General features: G+C 40.2%; 1 protein-coding gene across 2 annotated transcripts in view; it reads left to right on the forward strand.

The window, feature by feature from the left end:
- The window catches only part of ephb1 (EPH receptor B1), a 166,624-nt gene that overhangs the window by 51,963 nt on the left and 91,827 nt on the right, over nucleotides 1-22,834 (forward strand). For both annotated transcript variants that reach the window (XM_006786547.3, XM_006786548.3), the window contains exon 3: nucleotides 17,251-17,932. In XM_006786547.3, coding sequence (XP_006786610.1) covers nucleotides 17,251-17,932 — 682 coding nt within the window. The remainder of the gene's footprint in view (nucleotides 1-17,250; nucleotides 17,933-22,834) is intronic.

Genomic DNA, 22,834 nt, shown 5'->3' on the forward strand with positions numbered 1-22,834 from the left:
CTGATCTGAGTCTTTCTGGGAGTTTGTTCCAGATATAAGGAGCATAAAAGCTGAATGCAGCTTCTCCGTGTCTAGTTCTGACTCTGGGAACTGATAAAAGAGCGGATCCAGATGACCTGAGGGATCTGGAAGGTTTATATTGGGTCAGGAGTTCACTGATGTATTTTGGTCCTAAACCATTCAGAGCTTTATAGACCAGCATCAGAACTTTAAAGTCTATCCTCTGACGGACAGGCAGCCAGTGTAAAGACCTCAGAGCTGGACTGATGTGGTCCACTTTTTTGGTCTTAGTGAGGACTCGAGCAGCAGAGTTCTGAATGAGCTGTAGTTGTCTGACTGATTTTTTAGGTAGACCTGTAAAGATGCTTAAGCTTTAACATTTTCTCTAAATAAAAATAGAGGGGTGCAAATAATAAAGTTGCTATACACCCACCTTTACCTGACAGATTTTATCTTCCCAAACAAAGCAGGAGCATTTATACAACAAAACAAGTGTCAGGTGCTTATATATCATTTTCCTTTAAATTATAAATTTACCAGATAACAGGACATCAACCTTTTTCTCTTTTTCACTCATCTCCATAATTTTCCTTTTAACTGCTTTGATTCCTTTACTGCTCATACCGAGGCTCACACTGCCTCAGTTTGAGGTTGCTGACATCTGGCTAGCTCTGGTTAGCTTTAGCCACTTTGCCCTTCTTCAAGTTGGGCATGTTCAGCTGGGTGAAAGTGATTTAAGTGCATCATTAGGTTTGTTTCAAACATTTTTGTGGTGGTTCCCCTGCGGTTTACCATGATGAATGATCACAGCCACATGCTAACATGTCATTAACATGTAGATGTGGGTGTGAAAGTGACTACTTGATTGCACCGCTGTGTGCTTTTTGAGCATGCACGAAATTGAGTATCTTGTACACATGTCACATGTGAGACTCATCCGCTGCTTTATGCCTGAGATTTGGAATTACACACTTTGTCAAAAGAAAGCAAACAAACAAACAAAAAGTATTTCTAACTGTTTGTAGACAGGAGCTATTGGTCTCATACTAAACTTTTAACTCTGAATGTGCTAATGTGCAATAAAATATTTCTTTTTCAGCTTGACATTGTCACATCTTTATATATGAAAAGAGAAAGAAAATCCAGTGAGACTTGTTGCGTTTAGACTTCTACAGTGCTGTTTCTGTTTCAGTTTAGCAAGCCCCCAGGCACACTGAGACATATCTGACTTGTCTGAGTTGAGCGTAGTTCAATCCTGCTGCTGTTGTAAAGGTTCAGGGAGGGAAAGGCCTGCTGTAGGACGGATACACAAACTGTTTACTGGTAGAACTTATTACACTATGCAGCTACCGTGACCTTGAGCGTGAGAGATGCAGCATGACTGTGAGAAAATATTCATTATCACGCACACTCACACAATTAATGTAAATCCAGTTTTTAATAGATTTCTGTGCGAGCTGAGATGTAATAACTTAGTCAATATCAGATAAATTCCCAAGTGTACAACCCTCACCTCTGAGAGCTGCAGGCGAACCTCTTTATGTGTCATGCAGTTAATTTATCAACAGCCTGAACCTTCAAAAACAATGTTTTATTGCAGCTTTTCATAGCTGAATCAATCATAGCTGCAGCTCATTGCAAATGCCAATCTTAAAACCAAGACTGTAGCCTGAGGGGTGTGAAAAGTATTGTCATGTAGATACAGTATACTAAGTTTAGCTCTGTGTGTGCAGCCAGTAGCTGGGCACTCAATTTGCTACTCTTTATAACCTTAACAACTGCTTCTCTGACACCACACAACAAGAGTTAAAGTGCACACACTGCATGGTTCCTGAGCTATTTGATACAACTCATTAATTTTCTTTAGTAACTTTCCCCTCAGGAGTTTTTAAGCAGTGTATTTGTGTGTCTGTGTGCATTTGTGCGCTTGGCTGACTCAAAGGGTTAATTCGGAAGGACTCCAGGAACAGTGCCATTAGTTCCAGTGGTGTAAATGCAAGAACATCAGAGTTAGGCATGCAGACATATAATGGAATAGCAGCAGTGTGGTATGGTAGCAGTTTTCTGGAGAAAGAAAGTTAGTTTGGAAGGTATAAAAATGTGGAGAGTAAACAATATAATATTCTTTCATCATGTGCCTTCCCGCTACAGTATATATATTTTTTTATTGTTTCAAATGTCTATTCTAAAGGTTTTTTTTTGCTCACTCTGTCTCACCTTCATCCTTATGCGTCACTCTCATGCTTTTCTCCTCTCCCTTTTCCTTCTGCTCTCTGCCATGCTCTTATGCACACTCCCTACAATAAATAAAATATGGAGTCCCTGAAAGGCAAGTATCCCCCAACCTTGCGGCCATGCGACAAAGAGCAGACATGAACAGCAATGACACACATCTAGACACACACACATATACACACAGTGACTTAACCAAAGCACAAATCCTGTTCCAGTTTTCAACAGTCTCTTGGTTTTACTGGGGCGGCTGTGGCTTGAGTGGTAGAGTGGGATGTACTATTGGAAGGTTTGTGGTTTGATTACCCCAGCTCCTCCAGTACACAGTTTTGTAGTGTCCTTGGGCAATAATCTGTAACACAAATTGCCGGCCCAATAGATACTTTAGGTTGTGAGGGGTGAAGATAGTAAATTGAATAAGAGTGCTGTGAATGGGTGAATATAGCTTGTAGTAAAAAGTAGAATAGAAAATAATTTTTAAGTAAATTAAAAAAAAGTGTGTTAAGCCAATTAAATTTATGGTGAAAAGTGTAATTGCATGAAAAAAGGTTGGGCACATTTAGACTTCAGTGAATGCAAAAACGCAACCATGTGGTAAAAGTATATTAAAATGCGAGTATTTCTTCAACTCTCATTGCATTGCTACTTTTTGTCCATTAAACTAAATAAACTTAAATAAAATTAAATTAAGGAAAAAAAGTTCCCTCTTGTAAAGTCTCAGAATGTCACTTAATCATTAAGCCGTAAATGACAAACTAAGAATGCTAAATCAAGTACTGTTATTAGGTATTTTCAACTGATTACAGCTTTAGAGGTTAAATTCTCTGGCTCAGACCTTGAGTTTGAAGAGCCAGCAGTCATGGGTTCCTCTAAGTAGATGGCTGACAATCTGAAAATGGAGCTAAGTGATGTTTACAAAGTAAGTAAAAGCTATGAAAAGCATTCTGCGCCTCCAAATTCTGATGTCTAAAATGTCAAGAAGGGTCATAAAAAATGTTGTGGAGTGGTTCAAGGTACACTTGAAGTTCTGCCGAGATGTACTTCAAGGAACACAAGCTTAATGTGAACTACTGACTCAGTAACTGTTGCAAATGCAGCTGTTAGAAAGTCATTGACTTATGATTTAACTTAAAATAAATGTAAAACTGTACTGACATTTCAGCAAAGGCCGGTCTGTGCCAGTATTGTTTATAATACTCTGGCTGCACTGAACTGCAGTAGGATGCCAAAAATATGTACTTGTATTAAAAATGGTCAATCCACAGCTCAGATAAAGCTGATGAAAAGTGACCAAAACACCCCCAATGGATTATCTGGTTCATTAAGAAGAAATGCTGAAATAGTGCTACTTGCTAATGCTAATATTTGTCCCTACTAATTTTGGACATTTTGGAAAAGTAACAGCAGGGAAACTGTGTTGTTGGTTAAAAAACATATTGTAAGCAAGAAAAAAATGAATGTTGTTATAAGAAAATGTTTTAGTCTGGTAACTTAAAAAAGTCATGTGATACTAAACTTTATGCCATTTATTTTTTATTTTTTTAAATAATTTTGGTAAAACAGGAACCAGAGATGCACGACTGTTTTCATTTTGGATCGGGTGGATGAAACTAGAGGAGAGTGTATGGAGGCAGCGAGAGGGTAAAAGAAGAGAGACGGCTAAAAAAGAAATGTGATAGTGATGTTCGAGGGGCTCCGGGATCAGGAAGGGGTTTGGGGGAGGATTAGAAGAAGCTGGAGTGAGAGAGGGTGAGGGATCAACTGTGTGAATGGAGCAAAAAAGCCAAACCTTTGGCCCCTCAACATTCAGCTGTGTGCTTGTGTGTGTCTGTGTTCAAGAATGCTCGGGTTAACTAATGTGAGTCAAGAAGGTCACAATTTGACTCCAAGCTTTAAGAGGAAGATCCTAGGAAGGGTGGGTGGGTGTTGGGATGGTCGGACCCGCGATCAGCGGGTGGCAGTGGCTGTACGGACGAAGGCTGTGGGTACTGTAAACTGTTGTGAGGCAGGCCAGGTTGGTTGGAAAGAGCTTAGGAAAGAGAAGGCTATGTGTGTCTGTGTTATTGCGTGGGTGGGTGGAGGTGGGGTTGGTGTGCAAGGGAACATGATAGACTGGAAAGCTGCAGCCAAAAACAGACAAACTGAAGTAAATGCTCTGAATGAAATTAATCATGCCATTACTGACATGAATCAGTAATAGCATGGTTAATATTGTTGCAAATATATGCCATTTATTAATTAATTAGTTAGTGTTCTGCTTATTATTAGCCCATTATTTGAAATAGAAAGATGCCTGTTTCATTTACCTTTAAATATCTGCATCTGTGGAACAAACTCAGATAACCGTAAATATTCAAGTTTGTTTACTAGTTAGTCTTTAACCCAGATAATCTTACATATAATATGTATAAAATCCTCTGTGGAATACTTCAGCTAGTTACTGTCGATACCTTTGACTAGCTGGTAATCATTTGCTGTGTGGATTTAACACGGTACATTTATTTGCTGTTATGCCAACAGAAAATGCACTCGTTTATTTATTTTTCACCTTCAGTGACTTAAAGAATCACTGAAGGTAACAATGTCCCAGTTGTGTCCATCCGTTTTTATAGTTCCCCCGTGTTTCCGTGTTATGAAATTGTAGAAAATGTAGTGAAAAACATTTAAATGTCTTTTCTCAAGCTGTAGTGCATTGAGGATTCGGGACCACCAAGGCAGTGTAAAATGGGGCGTGAGACAGACGGCGTAAGATAACGAGGAGAGTTTGGAAGCGCCCCTTTCTATTGTTGTGGCAGGTGCATAAGATGGTTTGGAGAAGCAGTGGAACTCATCATAATATGTTTGTTTGGATTTACTCTCTCTTGTTCTTCCACATGTGAGATTGTGTGTGTTCAGGCATAAATTTGAGTGGCTGAGAGTGTTGTATATCTGCACCTGCATATGTGAGCATGCACAGGTGCTGGAAGAGGAGTGCCATTTTTGGGTGTGCCCTATATGCTCCCCCCTGTTGTGTTCAGTGCTTCGACAACGCTCCTGTGGACCTTAACTGCACAGGTGTCAGCATACACTCAGCATTTCCTAAAGAGCACAGATAGATCCGTAACGGCCATTTCACCATCTGCTGACCAGACTCAATATACCTCAATTATTCATACCCTGAAAGACAGACAAACACTGGGTCAATGGAGATAAGGGAACACAGGAGGGAAAAGTAAAGTGAGGGAAATGAAAAAGAGAAAAGGGCAGAGAGAACGGATAGGGGGATGATTGAATATAGATGGTCAGAGAAATGGGGAGAATTCATGGAACGTAACACCAAAGCAGCACTGAAGGAGAAAGGATAAAAGTCATATCTATACCTATACTGAAAGTACTTACACTTGTATCCAGGGTCAGCCTTTAAGCAGAATTTAAATGATTTAAAATGATAAGTCATTGGCTAATTTAGTTGTTTTAAGGTTTCATAAAGGATAAAAACAGAAAAAAGGGGTCACATGTAGTTTAAGGTCTGATGCTAAGTCAGTGTGTGACATGTTAACTCAAAAAAATTTAAATACCTTGGTGGTTGACAGGAAGGACGTTTTGGAGATATTTTCCAATCCTGCTTCTATTATTGATTTATTCATACCTTAAAAATCGGGTTCAAAGGGCAAAGGGAAAAGTTAAATAAGGAAAGTGGGGGGAAAATGGCAGAGAGGAACGGACAAAGGGGCTGCTTGAATGTAGATAATACGTGTCAGAAATGATGGAGGGAAAGGAGATCAAGGACGCGTGTGCAGGAATGAGAGAAAGAGGGATGGAGGTGAACTCTGAACTTAGTGGGCTCGAGCTGAACTGGAATGAGAAGAAGAAAAAAATGACTGTGAGTCATGCTGGCTTCACTTTAGAGGCCAGGTGAGAAGAGTGCCTTCATTACATACACGGAGACCCAGCATATATAGATACACATGCTGGATGTCAATTTAACAGCACATGCTCATCATTGCACATTCACCCACATAAATCTTTGGGAATATGGTTGAAAAAAATTGGATGCACGTGCACTTTTGTGCAAATGCGCACACATACATATAGTAGACATTGTCATACCAGTGGGAGACCTGTTTCATTTTACCTCCATGATTACGGAGTGTGATTTAGTTGTGAAGCCAGACATCTGAATTTGCTCTGAGCTCAGACGCGGGCATATCTGCCCAGCGTGAAGACTGGAATGGTAAGACAACGAATCACTCAGATCACAGTGCATTCATGGGTCTCTGTCGGAGGGTTTTGCGTGGATGTAAGTCTTTGCTTGGGCATTTGTGCGTTTGTGTTTTCTTAAAAGTCTTATCCAGCGTTACCTCTCAATATTTTCTGTACGCAAATGAGACTTAGTCAAGACAACAGCGTCTACGTTTGGTCACAGAAAGAGAAAAACGATACACTGTTTGGGAACTGTATGCCACAGTTCCATAATATTTCTTCCTCCCATTATTATTTTTTCACCTTTCCACCATTATTTTTAAATATTCCCTTTTGGAATGAAATAACACGTGGCTGCCTCAATTATTGATTTCCATCCTTTGGATTCCCTCTGCATAAATGTAGGAATTGACTTGGATGTTTTTTGGAAACCAAGGACATTTTTTCTTTTGTATAAAAGAACAAAGGAATAGAAGTGGGACAGAAAAGAAAGGAGAAATGACTCTTAAATCTTAAATTTGGTATGAATTTGGAGGAGTATGCAGGAGCGCCTTGAGTTTGGCTTGTATGTGTGGGAGTGATTATGTGTTTGCTCCAGTACCTGCAGCACCTGCTATTTCAGCCGTCCTACAGTTGGCAGAAATAGCAGTAAACCCTTCCATTCTTCTATTCCATCTTCTCACCCTGACTGCTTCTGACTTTTTTCCCCCGCTGCCTTTCTTCACTCCAGCTTGTCTGTCTCAAAGCGCCGATTCCGTCTTTCCACGATCTGCATCTAACCACGAACCGCACAACGCAACTACCCCACCCTACCCGGCCCCACCCCCTCCCTATCTTTTTGTATCTTTCTGTATGGATGATAAGGCTGGTAGGTGTCGTGCTATGTAGGATTTATATACACACAAACACACATGCACAATGTACATCTCAAATCATTAGCAGCCTTTAATTCTGTTGTTTTAAGTCTGTTTAAGAGACAATATTCTCTCATTTCATTCAAGGAATATTATGTTATGTGAGAGATTTGGCGGCCTTCAAGTAAAATATAATTTTTTCTTAACCTGAACATTTTGATATTTGCTATGATAGGTAGAAATGTCACATCCTATGGAAAGGCATCCATACATACTTCAGTGAACAAAAGAAAATTTAAAAAGGACAGCTCACCTGCCAGAAGTGAAATACATGTTCTGTTAAATCGTGGTTGATCCTGTCTATAGATGATAATTTTTTTATAAGTAAGTAACACACATACGTGCTATATTTGCTAATTTTTTATGACATGAAATTGCCTCACTTTGCAAAAAGCTCATGGTGCTGTGTGATGCTGCAGGTGTGCGATAAAATTCAGGAGAAAAACTCAGAATAACACATTTATGAACACTTTATTCTTTAATAGCTGTAAAATTGCAGATCAAAGTGAAAACTTAACATACATGAAAGGCGCTTGGTGATTTTTGGAGAGGACGGCGTGCTCCTCAGGCGAGTAAAGGAATGCAAATGTATGTTTTGCACTTGCTGTGATATTTATGGAGCAGTGCCGCTGCTGAAATGTTGAAAAAGCCCGATGTTCAGACTTTGTCCTGTGTGCTGTAAAGGAGGGGCTTTGAGGCTTCCATGAGTTACGATCGTGAGACATACTGAAAGCAGTGATTTAGGCCACAAAAAGGATGTTTTTGTCCTTCTTTTCCTGTCATATTTTTGCTCTTCACATTCTGTTGCAAATGTATTTTTCTGTCACCCCAGTTCCATTACTTTTCGACTTTTCGTTTCTTTCCCTATGCATGCAAATATACATAGTAATAATTCCTTATTTAGTGGTTTTTCTTATGATTCTCTAGAATAAATTCATAAGATTGCAGAGGTTGTCAGATTTCAGCTAAACACTGCTTGAACCTTTTACACAGGGTGACTCAAGGTAATGTTGCTACTGGTAACCTAAAGTCGTGCTGAGGCAGTGTCAGCTTCATGGTTTGTCTCAAGGCACCTGAGTGGGTGTTACCAGGTGCATTGTGCTAGAAAAGTATTCAAAAAACAGTTTTATGCTTCAGCACAATAACCCTAACCTTCTTTTTGTGCTTTTACACGTCTAGTTGAATTAATGAAGGTTTCCGGACCACTTGCTGATTTATCTCTGGGCTTATTAAATCTTTCCTATGTGAATAATTGCGTGAATATCTTAATCAAACAAATGTTTTGAGATTAAGCAATTTAATATTTACTACACACAAAGCTGCACTAATTACTGTTTTGGGGGTTTTGTTGTTTTTATCCATCAGTCAAAGTTGGAGCATTTAAAATTAAAAATATATAAAAAAAATGTTGATGTTGATTCCAAAATATAAAAATTTCCAGTGCAATACATATTATTAAAAGCATAAGGACAACAGAGTAAAAATAATTAACTTTTTTTAATGGGACAAATAAAAACACATCCTAATTTATTTATTTATTTATCTAAAACATTTAATTGATGTCTGTTTTTCCACATCAAGCAGCTTGCTCTGCCTACCAGTCTTTAGGAATTATACTTATTTTAATGATTAAATATTCCATCCATCCATCCATTCGCTTCCGCTTATCCTTTTCAGGGTCGCGGGGGGTGCTGGAGCCTATCCCAGCTGTCATAGGGCCTATCCCAGCTGTCATAGACCTGTCCAGGGTACACCCTGGACAGGTCGCCAGTCTGTCGCAGGGCCAACACACAGGGACAGACAACCATTCGCACTCACATTCATTCGCACATTCACACCTAGTGACAATTTGGATTATCCAATTAACCTATCCCCACAAGCTGCATGTCTTTGGACGGTGGGAGGAAGCCGGAGTACCCGGAGGGAACCCACGCAAACACGGGGAGAACATGCAAACTCCACACAGAAAGACCTGATGATGGAATTGAACTCAGGACCTTCTTGCTGTGCGGCAACAGTGCTAACCACCGTGCCACCGTGCTGCCTGATTAAATATTTAAAAACAAAAAAGAGCCTTCTATATGAAGGGTGGTTGTTGCCAAGTAAATGCAGAAAGTCAGTTAATTTCAGGCTTGGCCATTGGATCCCAGACCATTTTAAGGACCAAAGTGCCCTTGAGAAAGACACTTGAACCCCAATTTGCATCCCTGAAAACAATGCAACCCTGTCTGGGAGAGTTCAGTTTACTGTTATAGCTAAAAACATCTGTATCTAAGCAGACAGACTGCTTAAAGCAACTGGCTTGTAATTGAAAATGCAAGCGTTAATAATTCCATTTTAAAAGTTGGATGGAGAAATATGAGAGCGAACAGTCTGTGTGAATTGTTCACTGAATGGTCCAGAGTGCAGTCACGTTCTGTGCCTCTCTATAAGGAAATGAGACAAAAGACATACTAAAAGCATTTGGAGCGGAGAATGAAACCGAATGGTAACTAATATGTCAACAGAGCATAAATATCACACAGTCCAATTCACTAGCGCGGACCCAACCTCCAAATATGAATAAAAAGTATTTGTTGATAATGTAGCAAGAGACCTCGTTGAGGTCTGGCGGTGGTTCGTCGTCATGACAGATCCCATTGATACCTTTGGAGGAAGCTAATAAAACAGGGGAATGAATGGTGGGTCAAAGAGGAATTTACAGACTTACGACTGAAAAGGAGTGTTTGGGTTGCGGTCTCACTATCTCCAGTCGTTGAATTGTTTTGGTTTACACTCAGCAACTGCAACATGAACTTACTTGCTTAAAACCTCAAGTCCAGTAAATGTATTGATCAGGGTATGGGCGTGGCAAGGGAGCAGATTTTCAACGAGACTCATTTTGCTTCAGCCAGCCAGACAGACCAAGTTCTGCTTGGGCTCAGTCAAACTGTGTGACTGTAATTATAGAGTGGCTGAGATCTGGCAGGACTGGGAGTGTTTCAGACATCACCATTTCCTCCCCATCCATCACATTCAGCCAAGCGGAACTAGGCCTCAGATGCCCCGCAAAATAATCATTCCTATGCAACTGCCCTGACAGCAGCATCCATTCAATAACACAGCTGATCAGAAATGATAATAGCAATCATGCCACTGCATATTTTAGAGGCTGCAGCCTGGCCGTGTGTGTGTGAGGTGGCGGATGAGGTAAAGCGTTCGAAATAAGTGATTTTACAGGAGATTATGAGCATGTGTCTCAAAGTTTGTGTAGGAAGGAGTGAATAAAGGTGCCAAGACAGACCACTGTTAGTTTACATGAAATGTCCATTCTATTGACTTCAAGGAAAAGACCCAAAGGTTGAAATGCAAATATCCTCATTAACGCAGAGGGATTTGAAACCGCCTTTGGGAAGAAAAAAATACTATCTGGATTGTGATTACTGTCGGCAGTGAGCTTTGCAAAATGAGAAGAGTGTCTTTCAGAAGGGGCATAAAGAGTTCAATCCCTATCTCAGCTTCTCATGTCCACCTATAATCCACTGTCCTTCTGAGACCTTGGCCTTTACAAACCTGTCAATGTGAATTTCACCCGCACGCGTACCATTTCTTTTTCCTTTCTCTCTCTTTTTTATCAAAAGCCAGGATGTATTCAGGGGTAATTATTAAAGAAAAATCTTTATAGGTACACTTTCCCTCCTTTAGTTCAATGTTGTGTTGTCATGAATAACAAATAGGCTCATTACTGAAATGCCCATCCCGAGCTTGTAGTAATAAAATCAGCCTCATGCTTGCCTCCGCCCACACGTTTCAGCCCTGCAATGATAGATGAACGGACAACTCGTTGTTAGAAAGTGCTCAAAAACATTTCAGCCTATAGGCGCTTGAGGGTGTAGACTTCAACAAAGCATCCTATCCAAGCATAATTTAGCCCTACGATTATTTGGGTAACACTTAAAAAAAAAGAACCTCATCAACTAAATTACTTCAAATGCTAAATTCAACACCAAAGGCATTAACTGAAAAGGGCTAAAAAAAAAACCAAACAAAAAAAAACTGTTGTAAACTGCATCAACAAAGTGGAGTCGGGTTAAAAGTTTAGGGGAACACAGTGGTGTTGAAGTGGCTCCATTTGATTGTAGCTTTCTACATCTCTTGCCTTGGGTCCTGCTGTAAAAGCCCATCGGCAGACTGTGTAATGGCTGTTTTGATGGACATTCAAGAAATAGTTGCCAGACACTCATCTACTATTTGCAGTGGCATTTTGTAGACCTTTCAAGGCTGTGGAGATATAAATGTGGAAATGCTCTGAGCTGCTCATCACCCATCTGTGTGCAGTATGTTTGAGCATGGAGCTGTATTAACTCGTGCTGATAGATTTGAAAAGCAGTTTGTGAGTGTGACTCCACTGAGAATCAGACAGCAGGCTGGAGGTTAAAGATCAGCTGAATATTGGCTTCTCTGCTCACATCTTCTGCTTGTGTGAATTGACTGATGCTGAATGATGATCTAAAAGTAGTCAAGTTCTCCCTTTGTGCGTGTGTGTCAGAGTTGCAACCCGACCTACTCGTACCAAATGTCCAATTTTAAAACTGAAGGTAGAGGTACGGTGGAGTCATGATAAAACCTCTGTGGGTTGTACATATTTTTTATGTGCAGCAAAGCTCCTGAAGCAAATAGGGGAATGAATGCTCAGTAAATCCTAAATCCACACATGAATTATAGACAGTGTCGGGAAAAATAAGGTGGGGTACTGAAAAGTTGGGCTTTATCACTTGTAGAACACAACTGGAAATGTCCCTTTTTTTGTTTAAGGCAAGAGTGCTGGAGGCATAACACAGGATGGCCAGTCATTACGAATGGGTGCAATTGGACATCGTACACAGAATTTCTATTACAAACCTGACGATCCCCCTGTCTGTGTTCTTACAACCACCTCTGTTGGTTTATGTAAAGGTCAGGGTTGCATTGTGTGTCTGGAAACAACTTTACATAGACTTGCAGAGAGTGAGGGAGAAGGTGAACACTGCAGAGGGGCTAAACACATGGCTCTCAATTAGAGATCAGATATTCTAATCTAGCTGGTCAACGTGTTTTCTCCGATATTTGCAACATTGGAATGATTACAAAATGAAGTTTACACCTGTTTTAATGCGTCACCCAATCACAATTTGCTCACTGTCTGTCACATAAAAATTGCATTTCAATAACTGCTAATTATTTTTCAATATTGGCAGCATCACAAATGCTGAATTGTGCGGAAATAAAGTTCTGAGACTTCTGAGACTCTATTCAACATTACAAAATTCCTGTCATGACCGGTGGTCTAGGAACTACATTAAGATTTAGTTTCCATTCTATAAAAAAATAAGTTTCTCATTTCCTTAAGGTAGCTTCTTATACTGCCCCAACCATGCCTCCTCCAAATGACTCATTACTCCAGCCCATTTGGCCCATTATTTTCCACAGATGTTACATCCTTGTTCTGATTGGTTATTCCTCCCATCTCTGCTTGTCCCCAGCCCAATATTGGATGCTGTAGTCCTCCAGAGCAAGACTGTGGCCATCTGAGCTGCTCTGTGTTATTTTAGTCTTTGAGGATAATGGCAAGAGATCAATGTGATGGATGGCTTTTATGAGGGCAGAGTATTGATGGCTTGATGGCAGTGAGCTGAGGCTGTGGGAAGGGGAACATCAGTCTGAATACATTACCCCCACCCTCTCAACCCTCCCCCTTTTTCCTGATTCCTCCCCATTCCTGTTTTTTCTTTTATTTATCACTCTGTATTTTTTCCCCCTTTTCTCAACCCTCTCTTCTCCAGCTCAGCAAGCTGTAACTGGTCATTAACACAAACATTAAGAGCTCTATGAATCCATAGCTCCTCCATCTCCTTGCTACTGCCCATAAAACAGAGCAGCAATAATGACACACACAATAGCCACACTTGACAATCAGGGGCAGGGGACAAGTGTCTCCTATATTAATGGTAAAAGCAAAGCTATTAGAGGGGTGCCGGTGGTTACTTTAATTGGCTTACAAATAAGTGTTGAGTTAAAAGGTTCTCGGTATTTGACAGTTTTTCATCAGCAAAAAAAGTTTAAGTTCAGTTAGTTTGGTAATGACAAAATATGAATTAGGTGATGCAAAACTGTGTAAAATAAAACTAACTGAGAGTGAGCTCATTTTATAGAGGCACATAAACACGCTAGTAAGTGAAAATTGGCATGTGCATGCAAATACTCAGGATATAAAAACATCAGTGGACATTAACAGAATTAAACTCCATAAAGCATGCGATGGCTATTCAGCCATCGCATGCAGTCACAACTTCATACATTCCTCCTTATTACTGTGCAGGCTCCCTTTGTGACACCAGGGGTGGGGGGTATCTTGGGGTGTCTGGTATACATTGGATGCTTCCTGTGGATTTTGGGATGCAGGTGGTATTACTTTTTTGCTCCCCGTAATAATAAATAAAGATACAGGCAATATAATTTTCTTTTTACATTGTATACATAGATGTACACTTAGCCATTCATTAGTGGCTACTGCTGGGTTGGTCCCCAGTCTTCACAGACTCTTCATGGCATAGATTCAAGAAGGTGCTGAAAACATTCCTCAGAGCTTTTGGTCCATATTGACTTTGTAGCATCACACAGTTGCTGCAGATTTGTCAGCTGGACATCCATGATGCCACTTTCCTGTTGCACTACATCACAAAGTTGTTCTATTGGATTGAGATCTGGTGATTCAAAGGCCATTTGAGTACAGCGAACTCATCATGTTGAAAAAAAAGCAGACAGAGATGATTTGATGATTTTTTGCAACGTGATGCCTTTTCTCCCCAGAAGCAGGCACCAACATGGGTACACTGTGGTCATAAAGGCATGGGCAGGGCGAGCAAGTGAACTCACTTTAGCTGCCAACACCAACACCAGCATGAACTATTGATACAAGGCAAAATGAATCAATGCTTTTATGTTGTTTACACCAAATTCTCAACCTACCGACGCAATGTTGCAGCACAAATCAAGACTCATCAGGCCAGGCAACAGTTTTCCACTGACCAGTGTGAACTGGACAAAGGTAACTTCTGTTCTTAGGTGTAAGGAGTGGCACCTAGTGTGGTCTTCTTCTGCTGTAGATGTTCATTTTATTTATTTATTTTTATGTGCACGCTTAATTCTGATATGCATTTCTGTGATTAGAACAGGTGTTTAGATGTATGGGTTGTTTCTATTTGAAAAAGTCAAATCTGTATTTATTGGTGGTCTGAGAAAGAGCCTCTGGCAAGAATACACAGATGCTACGAGGCAGATACATTTGGCTTAAATGATTTAAAAAGCACAGAAAGCATAGAAATACTGTAACAGTGGGGGCCGAGACACCATATTAACATGACTTTGTTCCTGAGTGCATGCGTCACATCTCTGAAAATAGTGGGAAAATTATCCTCCTAAGATCCGAACTCTGACATGACATGCATTTTTAATTTCTTTTTGATATTTGGGCATATTGGGGCCCGATTAATGTAAAAACAAAGAATTACCAGTTGTTGTTTTTTTTTTTACCTTATTTTTGTTTATAAGAAAAATGAGAGCCACATATGAGGATATTCGTTTAAAATTTTGATAGAACAGTAGCAGTATAATGTTTTCCTAAGTGGATATCAGGCCCATGTAGAGCAAAATTGAGTATTTTAGTCTAAATAACCCAAAATGTGATGTCCACACATGTGGACGCCAGGTCCTAGGAGGTTAAAGACATGCCAAATATTAGTTATATACCTGTCTTAATGCTCAAAATAATCAAATGTTTTGGACTATAGAAGTAGAAGAGTGCCTCAAGCTTTGTGCAGCAAAACAACAGCTAGCAAATCAATATGTGGTTGCTAAACCATCAAATTATCAGCAGCACCTTTTCCAAGCACACATAAACACACAGGTATAACAAAGCACTGAAAAGAGCAAAGAGGGAACTGGGTCACAAAGTTTGATTTCGACTAACTAATGCACCTATTATTAGTTTTGGTTGTCTTTAGACAGCCGTGACAGCACATATCTACTGAGGAGGAGAAAGATATAGTTCATTATTATATGAGCCAATGAATTTCTGGACAGACTCTAGATGGGCATTATCGGAGACGCCTCAGGCTCCTCTCTGGCGTGAAAGATGGTGGTCATTTGGCTAGACAAGAGGCGGTGAGGACCCCCTCCTAGACTGGAGCAGACGGGTGCAGAGGAGCCTGGGGCTGGCTGTATTAATGAACAGGCAGCGCTGAAAGGGACAGGTTTCTGTAATGCTGATGAATGGTCATTACAGAGCAGAGACGGGAGAAGAGAGCACAAGGGGAAGAGAGGAGAGGGGAGAAGAGTAGAGTGAAGTGGGCACACAGGGAGCAGCAGTGAAAAAAGGCTTTAATTTGCACCTCAGATTTCTGTAAACTCGTTTATCATGTCAGCAGTGCCACTGTTCCTCACGTGCCTTCCCACTCCATCCTCTACATGCCCTTACTAGACCCAACCATTTTTTGTTTGTTGCCAGATGTTTCCACATATTCTTTGTGCCAAATGGTTTTATTACCTGCGCTGGTTTTCAAACAGCAACATTCGACGGCTCACATTTATCAGCTCTATCTCGCCTTACATCATTTTATGGACTTTTTTCCATCATTTGACTGGATGTTGCGGCTGTGTGTGAAGAGCCAATATCTTCTCCTCTCTATTAAGCTTGATTGAGCAGCTGGAGTTTTAAAGGTCATAAGAAGGAGGAAGCACGGGGAGATATATGCACATAAGAAACATGAACTGACTTGAGGCCCACTCAGTCCACTATAGACCTCATTAACTTCTCGCCTTCAGCTGTTTGGATCATTGGTGTTGGGAACTTTGAAGAAATAAATCTTTGTGCCAAGCAGTTGCTTCAAATGGAAGCAAAAAATAGTGTATTATTATAAAGATTGAAATTGATCTAAGGAAAATAAAAAAATGAAAAAGTGTTTCAGATCATTTTCTCAAAATATTCCACAAAATATTTATTTGAATTCACTGGTGCTTTTATGTAACTCTTTTTTTTGGGTCTGTGGGCTCTGCTGCTGTATGCCTCTTAAAAATACTGTAACTAATTAAAATATTGCACACTGAATATCAGTGGATTGCCACTAACAGTTTTTGCAAGGCCAGCTTTTGCACAGCTGGACGGTTACTCAGATGATTTCAAAGCAAGCTTCTTCTATTTTTTTTTTCTGTGATTTCTCTGCCTGATTCTCAGTGAATCCAGCCAAATGTTAATGGCACGTTTTTAGCATGATTTGGTGCACTGAGTTAATTCCCCAAGGGGCTTCTGATGCTCATCCAAGACCCTTTCTGGGTCACACCTGCAAAAAATGGCCTGCAGTGAAATTCAGTTCAGTATGCACTCAAATGGCTTTCCATCCATCCTTGGCTCTCGTGAAGTCCCTGCCTGTCTAATTGTAATTCAGCAGTGCTTAATCTTGAATTTGTTACACACTATATTTTGTAATGTATCGTCTCAATGCCCAGCGAAACTTGGCATCGACAGAAAACGATATTGCATCCAAAATCATGCCTTGGTTTGCGCTTATGCAGTGGGAGAGCACATCCTACAGCTGTGAGCCTACTTAATAAACAAGACAATAAATTGTTGCTTTGCACTTGAGGAATTAGTTGTTTTTTTTTTAAAGTAATACATTTGTGTGTCATCAGTGGATGAACAAGCCCCAATAAGCTGATGCATTTTTCTCAGTCCAGGAAGAGGACTCAAGTTAGTGCCTTAGGGAAATTACTGATATGTGTATGAATTCTCTGTGGCTCTGCCAATATTAGCATTCTCTATCAAAAAAGAGTGAGCACTGCAGCCTTATAGCAGATGATTACTTATCAGCCATGTGGACTTCTTTCTCTCTTCTCTGTCTTTCTGTAGTGGGAGGAGGTGAGTGGCTATGACGAAAACCTCAACACCATCAGGACGTACCAGGTGTGCAATGTCTTCGAACCAAGTCAAAACAACTGGCTCCTCACAACCTTCATTGATCGCCGCGGAGCACAGCGCATCTATGTGGAGATACGATTCACCGTGCGCGACTGCAGCTCCATCCCAAATGTCCCCGGTTCCTGCAAGGAGACGTTTAATCTCTACTATTATGAAAACGATGCTGTCATTGCCACTAAAGGCACAGTCTTCTGGATGGAGGCCCCCTACCTCAAAGTGGACACCATTGCTGCTGATGAAAGCTTCTCACAGGTGGACTTTGGCGGACGCCTGATGAAAGTTAACACAGAGGTGCGAAGCTTTGGTCCGCTGTCTAAAAATGGCTTCTACCTGGCCTTTCAGGACTATGGGGCCTGTATGTCTCTTCTGTCAGTCAGGGTATTTTATAAGAAGTGTCCAAGTGTGGTCCAGAACTTTGCAGTCTTTCCAGAGACCATGACAGGGGCTGAAAGCACTTCCCTGGTCATTGCTAGAGGGACCTGCATCGCAAACTCAGAGGAAGTAGATGTCCCTATAAAGCTCTACTGTAACGGAGATGGAGAGTGGATGGTTCCTATCGGTAGCTGCACTTGCAAAGCTGGGTTTGAACCTGACAATGGCAATGTCTGCCGAGGTAAGTGGATTGATTTTTTTCTGTAAAAAAACACCATGGTTGCAGTACTTACTGGGCCCTATGTACATTTTCTTTCTTTTTCATTATTCAATCTTTTAAAGAGATGGACTCCTCAGAATAGAACAGATCAATTCACCTTAGTCTGTTGGCATTAATTTATTCTGTTTTGGTGTCACATACAACAGGGCATCGTGTTACCTTTGGTCACAGGTCTTCCACTCTAGTGTAATGGCTGAATTGATTGTGTTTCATGTTTTGCAGCTTATGATACACCATACTTTTTCTTTAATCACATCTAACTCCAGGGAACTAAAAAGATACATTAGCATTGAGTTGTAATCTGCTGTGAATGTCAGCCTTTTGTCCATCCTACCTTTCAGATGACAAAAGGTTTGATTCTGCCTCAGTGTGATGTGCTGATGAATACATTCTGAGGAATAGATAATAGCTCATATCTAAAAGGAAGGTTGAATGGGCTTTTAGTTCAAGCTGTCACTTTCTGTTTTTGCGTGCCCTCTAATGCACCTTGTTTTTCTGACAGGCACATATACAAACAGAAAATTTGCTCAAGGTGTCTGACGATAATGCGAGTGGCTTGAGGCTCTTGGTGTGGCAAAGTATTGGTTGGCCTGCCTCTCGGGGTTAGTTGGAAAGTGTGTGGAGCTTAGATAAGATTGATTTACCCACATCTGGTCTGATCAATAAACAGATATAAGTGCCACATATCTACAAAGCACACTGTGTGTGACTGTGTCTACTGTATCCTTCTCACATTGCACCATGTCCTGCGCAAAACCCACCTACACACTAACGCACATCATAACAAACACACAAAGTCCTTGCCAAAGATTGGATGACTTTCGAATGAAAAAAACAGGGCAGAAGTTAAAAGGCTGTGCTTAGGTTGATGTAAAGTCTTAATTTAGTTTCAAATTTTTACACCATTTGTCAATATTATAATTCTCTTTACAAATAAATTGTAATCTGTGTATTCAATGCTTTAAATGCATAAGATAGACTCTTGTTTATCTTGTAAATAATTAAAGTGATCGGCTGATCAGCGACTTTGATTTATCCAATATTCACTTCTCTTAAGTAAGTGCAATTATCAATAATCAGGGGCTCAGTTTGCTAACAGATCATGCAAATTTAGAATAAAATCCAGTTAGGCCAAAAAACATGGTCAACAGTCTAATGTTGCATTAAAAGCTGATTCCTCTGATGTCCATCATGTACTTGCATGTACTGGACAAAATCACTTAAATCAAATGCTAAGACTGCCCATTGAGATTGGTACACGCAATATATTTAATGTTAAATTATTTCACTGAAAAAAATGTCCTAAGTATGTTTTTTTGTCTTTCTTTTTCTTTTCTTAAACGTATGTGTTTGTGATGTATTGGTCTGCAATATAAAAACAAAAACACAACAAAATAATTATAATAAGCAAAATAAAAACAAACTACACATTGTCAGCACCTTGAAGCCACGTGGCCTCGATAGAGTACTCGCTTACAATACTACAGTCAGACCGAGCCATTTGTGCTGAATATTCAGAAGTCCACTGAACATGCTCCTGGTTGTATATTGACCTAACAACCCTTCTTTGTTACTGGACTGCAGGCTCCTGAACGTCTTGGTCTCAGGGTCTTATCGATAGGCGAGTAGCTCTCGTCACTGTGATCATTCTTGACATGAAGATTGGATCATTTCAAGCCTGTTAACAGACTTCATCTTGATGCTAGTTTTGCTTCATGTTTACATTGATTATTTGTTTATTCGTGTTAAATTCTGACTCACTAATCATGCTGTTGGCATGTGTGGCATGTGCATGAGCATGCCATGCACTTGTGTTCCTATGAAGTGTAGGAATTTTAATTCAAATGAACCAAATAACCTTGCCTGTCCTCTAGCGCTGACAGTCTCATAGTCTTTAATGGATGTAAACTTACACTGATCCTTGTCAGTCTTTTCTCCGTGTAGCGTAACTTTGCCTCTTTCCCCATTATTTACCTCAGGCTTCTACACACTTACTGCAGAATAACTGGAATGTTAGTAAGAGGGTTATTGTGGCTTGTGTTAGTGGAAGTTACCACAAACACGCATGTTCATGTACAGACAATGGTCTCACTGTAGAAATTGCTCTACAAAGACCACTAATTCCTACAATCCTCCAGACTTCCTTCTCTAGTACATTTCCAGCTAAGATAATCATCTCATCTCTCTCTGATGGAAATGCACTACTTAGCAGTGCAGGGACTTCGAAATTCTGGTCAATACTGATGTTTGAAATTTCATCCAGTGTTGAAGCCTGTTTTTGTTCTATTTGTGTTGTTTTTGTTTTCCCGCTTTGGTTCATATTGCACTGCCTAAACTCAATGTCTAAATGTATGCCTAGTATTGTTATGGAAGCTAATGAAATCAGCCTATACTAAGAGGAAATTTCTGGGGTCTGTAGCTTAACAAGAGTTGACAGTAGTATGAACCTGTAAGGCCTCGATCCCACAGGTCTCCAGACCAGTAGGTAACCCCTACAAAGAAAACCTTTTTGCCATTTTTTGGACACTCGTAGGTTTGCTGTTTTTGCCCGTATTTTGTGTGGAAGATACAATTTCTCTGTGGGAGGAGGTTTCATTACCGTTTCATTACTGTGTGGCGAGTGTTTGCAGATATATCAGCATATTCCACACAAAATACAGGCGCATGCAGTAATCTGCTAGTAAAGAGGTTTTAGGTGAAGCAAACTACTCAGAAATCTTTGTGGAATATACATTTTTCCGTCTGAACTAGTGGTTACCAGATGATTGCCAATCGATCTCTAGGACTGTGAGACTGTGGCCTAAAATGTTGTGTTGGTTGACCATAGTCGTCAGCACAAACACTGACTTGACAAAAAAAAAGGCCAGAGTAGAAATAGATGATCTAACCCTTTCTAGCTCAAATAACTAGCTCTCTCTCTGGAGTCAGTTCCCCTCTCATCTCCACTGAGAGTCCCCTCCAATCCCAACCTTTTTATTTTTTGTGCAGTTTCTTTTCATGGACTAGCAATCCATTATTTAAACAGGGAAATCTAACCTTAAAGTGCTTGTGGAAGCTCAGTTCTATGGGCAGCCAATCAATTGGGGGGTTGGTGCAATAACACAGCCTCAGCATTGGGTCAGAAGTAATTGCCCATTAGCGATGAAGGAACAGGAACAAAAAGAATATAAGAGCATGTAGTTTCATGCTGGAATAATTCCCCTCATTGATACCAACAAAACAAAACGGTATTGCTTAGAAAAAGGAACACAGTAGTACTGTGTACAGTCTGGTAAAGTGTGGAAAATTTTCAATTAGTGCCTTTATTATGTAGCTCTTGAGACACAAATTAATGTAATTTGCCTGATTTACCAAAACCTAAGAAGGTAAAAATTTGTTTCTGCTTATAGTGACATGAAAACGAAAGTGCATTTATTCTAGCTATTCATCTGTATATTACATATTATACCCACCATACCAAAACTTCTGTTAGGTGGATCATCATTTTGAATAGTTGTCCTTTTACATGGAAAGCCAGTTTTTTGAATTGATAAATGATGGTTTTATTTCTACTTTTTTTGGAAGTTCTTTGTCGTGACAGCAGAAATAACGCTTGGGTTTTTTTTGCAGGTTTAATATGTGCGTTTCAGTGTTGTTTCAGGGCATGTGCGAGCTTCCCAGCACCTGATTGCTCTTTCATTAATCTATATGTTTTAATTGTTGTCAGGTAGCGTGTTGTGTATGTGTTCGGTTGAGCAGAGAGACCATGTAGAGTTGTTGTGCTCTGTAACGATGATGCCAGCATGCCATCCTCATTACCAGCTCCCCAGCCACTACGCAAGCCATTTGGGTATCCCCCACTTTTCCTCTCCCTCTTTCTCTGTTCCTCGCTCTCTTCCCCTTAGCTTTGTAAGCAATCCGCTAAATATTTTATCACCTCCCTGTTAAATCGAGCGAGACACTCCAAATAAGACCCCGCTACCTCTACCAATACAAAGCTTGTCTCGGCTCAAGAGTCCTAAACAGGCTCGTAGGATGGTTTCACTGACCCTTCTTAGAACTGGTGTCAAGGCCCACCTGAGGAGTAATTGATGGAATCACCTCGATTGTGCTGGCTTTGCGTCATGTGTTTTGTTTTGAGTCTGTCTAAGCATTGATCATTTTAATGTTCCGTATTTTTTTATTTGAAGTAATTAAAACACCACAGAAACCTAATTATTCTGTTGTTTAAGCTCTTAAAAGTGGACGATGTGGCATAGTTGCAAATTATCCTCTATGAAAACCAATTCAAAACTTTCGAGTGCTTATTCTTAATTTTGGTGTTAAAACTTTATTTCCTGTGGGGAGCCAAATTTTCGTTGGGCTGACAAATGTCCTCTTCAGGTCTATAAGGCTAGCTATATTTTGTTTAATTTTGTAATTGGTTATTCTCAAAGTTTCGTCTGTTTTTACTCTTTAGGGGCCATATGCAACACACATAGCTGTTCAGACTCTCCCCACCTGTGTGGATGTGGAGATTTGTGTGGGCCCAGGGAATCGCAAAAAGTCTGGAATTGAAGCATTGCTATTGCAGCTACTGATTGCTTTCAATTGGATGTGGACGGGTTATGAATGAAATGGGGAAAATGAGAATTTGACTGGTTAATTTCATTATCTGTGGTACTATATGAATTCCCAGAATTTTGCTCCATACTATCCATCCATCCCTCCATCCATCCTATATTCCAGTGCAGTGACCATAAGTATGTATTTATTTACTTGAGTATTTATGTCATTCCTCACCCGAGCAGTCCTATAGGCTGGCACGCCAATATGAATTCTCTCATATTTTCTCTCACTGTTAGGCTCCAGCAGGCTTTTGACATGCTGCCACATTAATATTAC

This window comes from Neolamprologus brichardi, chromosome 18 (assembly GCF_056152115.1).
Source record: "Neolamprologus brichardi isolate AB-2024 chromosome 18, ASM5615211v1, whole genome shotgun sequence".
NCBI lineage: Eukaryota > Metazoa > Chordata > Actinopteri > Cichliformes > Cichlidae > Neolamprologus > Neolamprologus brichardi.